General features: G+C 32.5%; 1 protein-coding gene across 1 annotated transcript in view; it reads right to left on the bottom strand.

Annotated features, from left to right (window-relative positions):
* LOC106869292 (toll-like receptor 3) overlaps window positions 1–4,449 on the bottom strand; it is a 353,412-nt gene that overhangs the window by 273,167 nt on the left and 75,796 nt on the right. The window contains exon 33 of the mRNA XM_052978036.1: window positions 3,134–3,205. Within this exon, the coding sequence (XP_052833996.1) occupies window positions 3,134–3,205 (72 nt within the window). The remainder of the gene's footprint in view (window positions 1–3,133; window positions 3,206–4,449) is intronic.

The raw sequence follows: 4,449 nt of genomic DNA, 5'->3' as shown, positions 1-4,449 counted from the left end.
ATGTATGTGTATATATATATATATATATATATATATATATATGTGTGTGTGTGTTGTTGTACTTGGGGATGGTCATATTTCCAGTTTAGCCAATAAAAACACACGCACTGTATATTTGGTGTTAATTTGCTTCAGCTTTATATTACATTAATCTTATTTCGGCCAGAGTTTTTTCGTCACACTTTTGTGACCTCCTCAGTGGTCCTTATATATACATTCACATATATATTCACATACATACAGAAAAATGTTATACAGGCCACTCCATATTTATATTCACACAAACTCACATACACATTTTTACAGACATTCACAAACAGTGACACATTTATATCAAAATAAGAATTTAAAATGTTAAGAGAGACAGAGATGCGGGAAAGTCTTAATTATTCAGTAATGCAACGTAATGATATCCTAAACTGGGCATGTCACCGAAGGTTCCTGCCTGAAATTTTGCGATATTAATTTCATTCAAATATCTGCAATTAAAAATCTTCGTCGGTAAATTTTAGTTGGTAAGTTATTCCGGCCTTGTGATCTCAAGTGACCCAAATGGACTGACAATTTTCTATGAAAGACAATTGCCAAGTCGTCAGCAATTGATCGTGAGCCATAGGTTGGTAAGCAGTTCACTGCGAGCTTTTGGCAGAGATCTTTTAACCTTGCATAACAATAATCGTAAGGAGTCGGGTGATTACTTTATTTCCCTCGACTTTAAATTATATATCTAAAATCCACGGTATAAAAGTGGCGAAGAGTTGTTTGATGCTTGCGTTCGGAGTATATATTTTTACCTTTCAGTACGAATCCAAAAGAAAATCGTTTTACATCGAAGATATATTCGATCCTCTGGCGAAGTTGCATTAACAACAGCTGCACCAACAATAGCAATTACAACAGGAACAACAACAAATCCAACAGATACTGGAATTAATGCTGAAGAAGTCGGAAAATAATGCAGGTTTTTCCTCGCAGGAGAGTATAACCAATTCAACTGAAGAAATCAGTTATAATTGAGAAGTGATTACCTTCTCTGCATTTCGAAGATACAAAGACATTTTCAAAGAAGGACATGAACATTGGTTTGACGAGAACAATTACGACTGTTTGAAGAAAGTTTTCCCCCTGCTTAACAAGAAAAATATAGTTACTATATTATGCCGAAGAAAGCAGGTCAGGTTTGTTTCGATGAAACAATATTTTATCGAAAATAATCCCTGCAAGAAGTTCCCTGTTCAATACTCACTGGCAGTGTTTAAATTTGGTCAAAAAAAATGATGATGGAGGTTTTGTCACATATGCTGGGTGTTTAACAGAGTGTGTGAAAAATTCAAATTATATGAATTAACCCCTGATCTATTCAAATGCCTAATTTGTGCCCAATGGTTAAATGCAAGCAGAGATGCATATATACGTTCTCGGATATTAACAAAATTAGAACAGGACTCAGACTTAACTCTGCAGGCAGTAGGATAAGAATTCCAGTGGATTATAATTCTAAGCCAAGGCTAAGATAAAATTTAAGAAAAAGATTGTTCTCATACTCATGCGTGTAAAGGATAAAATAAAAGAAAAAAACAATCTGAAGACCGAATCCATGCTATGTGTGCGCAAGCTTACATTTTGAAAGTACCCGACCATTTAAAAACCGAAAATGTTTTGAATGTGGAAAAACTGGCCAAAAAAGCTGACATTGTAAAGCGAAACAAAAACATTCGAACGAAAAAAATATGGCATAAATGTATTGTCATCAGAAATCGTGGGTGAAGCGCAGAAAACTAAATTTGTGTTCATATAAATGAATAATGTGAACATAAAGTTACAATTGGATATCACGATAATTAATGCAGATACATGGAGCAGAATAGGGAAACCTAGATTTAAAGGAATTTCGAAAATTGTACTTGGTGTTGCAGGAAAAAATTTCATCTTATGGGCGAAAAGATAAGAGATGTTATATTCCGTGGAAAAACCTCGGAAGGCATTTTTTGTACTGAATAATACGACGAAGAAGAAGGTATAGGAGAAGAGAGAAAAGTGTAAGAAAGAGAAATATAAAAAAAGAACAAACGGGCAAGAGAATAAAAACGGGGAGGAAAAGAGGTAGGTGATAAGAAGAATAAAAAAGACGAAAAAACAGGAGAAAAAGGAGTACAAGAGAAAGATAAAGAAGTAGTAGAATATTTAGAGACTAAGAAAAAAAAGTAGATGAAGAAAACGAATAAGAAAAAGGAAAAGAAGACAAAGTAGAAGACGAAGAAGAACAACAAGAACAAGATGAAGAAGACGAAGAAGATGAAATAGAAGAGAAAGTAGAAGAAAGGATAAACAGAAGAGAAGGAAGAAGAAGAGTTCGAAAAAAGGAAGAAAAAAACTAAGAATGATGTTGATGAGGATAATTACGGGGATAAGATGAATTAAAAGTTGGAGAAGAAAAAGGAGAAAAAAAGAAGAGAACTCGGAACAAGTAGATGATGTAGAAGACGAAGACGAAAACGAAGAATAAGAAAAGTAAGAAAGAGAATAAGCAGAAGAAACAGAAAAGTAGGAAGGAGAAAAGAAGAAGATAAAAAGAGAACGAGAAATAGAAATAATCTATGAAAAATAACAGGGAGAAGCAGCAGAAGAGAAGACGAAAGAAAAAGTAGAGAAAGAAGAAAGAAGAAGAAGAAGAAGAAGAAGAAGAAGAAGAAGAAGAAGAAGAAGAAGAAGAAGAAGAAAACGAAGAAGAAGGCATAGAAGAAGACGGCGAAGAAGAAAAAGATAAAAAAAGAATAAGAAGAAAAAGAAAAAAACGAATAGAAGAGGGATAAAAAGCATACGTTCTTTATGTATGTTTATGTCAATGGAGAGTGAGAAATCTGAAAAGCGTCAAACACATAGTGGTATCTGTAATAGTAGTAGTAGTAGTGTTAGTAGTAGTAAAGAAGGGAATTTGGAGTTGATAAGGGTTAGTTGGAACAAAAAATGTTATACATACCAACACATATTCAGATTTACACACTCACGGACACACATATTTACAGACACAAACAATCACACAAAGACGTGGTGCGAACGGAAATGCGAAGGGTTTAAAGAATGAGTAATATATTGTCAATGGAATATTATGAACAAGACTTATTTAACTTACAGTTTACTTAAACTGGGCAAATCACGGCAGAATCTTACTTCAATTTTTTCGATCTTATTATTCTGCAAGTATCTGTAACATAATAAAATTCAGTTGATAGGAGAAAGTATAGACGCGCTGTATTACATAAAATATTATGGCTACACAAATACTTGCTGGAAGAAAAAGAAAGTAGGTAATATAAATGGTAATATGAGGATAAAAGGAGGAGGAGGTGGATGGAGGTATTAGTGGTAGTCATGATTATGGTGATGAGACGAAGACAGGAGGATGGTGGTAGTACGTTGAAGATCATGTTGCTATTGCTGATGATGATGATGGTGATATTTGTAATAATGGTGTTGATGAGGATAATTACGCTGATGTTGACGATGATTGTGATGAGGACTGTTGTATCGGTGATGATTCTGTTGAAGATGATGGTGATGGGGATGATGGTAATGATGATGATGGAAATGTTGTTGATTTATGATGGTGATGTCAAAATACATAACTTAACTGGTCAGAATTTAAGACGGAAGTGAAGATGAAGGAAGAAATTAATAAACTGATAAACAACATATAAATAGTTGAAGACTAAATTGAAAACAAATTTTGAGGTGGAAATTTGGAAGGAGGAAGAAAAGATGACGAAAACGAAAGGGACAGTCATCATGGTTCTTCAAGTGTGTATATATATATATATATAAATATATATATATATATATATATATATATATATATATATATACATAACAGTAATAATATTTGTCTCCTATTAAAAAACAAAAACGTTTTATATAGGATAGCGAAAGAAGTGCTCAAATATAAATAAGGCTAGGATAAAAAAGGCATTAGTAACAGAATAAAAAACATTATGTTCGGGTCAACGACTCAACAAAAACACCACCCCTCAAACAATCATATATAAAAAATACGCCTTGCTCCACAAACACACATGAAAGTATATAATATATAAATAATACATATATATATATATAATGTCCAATTTTAAAAAGCATGTATACTAATAAAATACAAATGTATCTAATTCGAGTTGAATATATGTGTCTTGCAAACAACTTGCACATGCAAGTGCTACCAGTCAAGAACTCCGTATACCGGAAGCCAGCAAGTGTATATATAAAAACGTAAGATATATATTTTATATAATATAATACAAAAGGTCTAAAAGTAAAAATAAAGCGACTAAAAATTCAAAGTACCAGTCCTACTAGACAAATATATAATATGAAGATAAAATAAAATAAAATAATTGTCCACTGACTAAAGAATTTAACTCACGATTAAAATACCTTTTAAATAAATTTTAAATA

The sequence above is a fragment of the Octopus bimaculoides genome, chromosome 29 (genome assembly GCF_001194135.2).
Source record: "Octopus bimaculoides isolate UCB-OBI-ISO-001 chromosome 29, ASM119413v2, whole genome shotgun sequence".
Taxonomy (NCBI): domain Eukaryota; kingdom Metazoa; phylum Mollusca; class Cephalopoda; order Octopoda; family Octopodidae; genus Octopus; species Octopus bimaculoides.
This window is presented reverse-complemented; position numbering and strand designations above follow the sequence as displayed.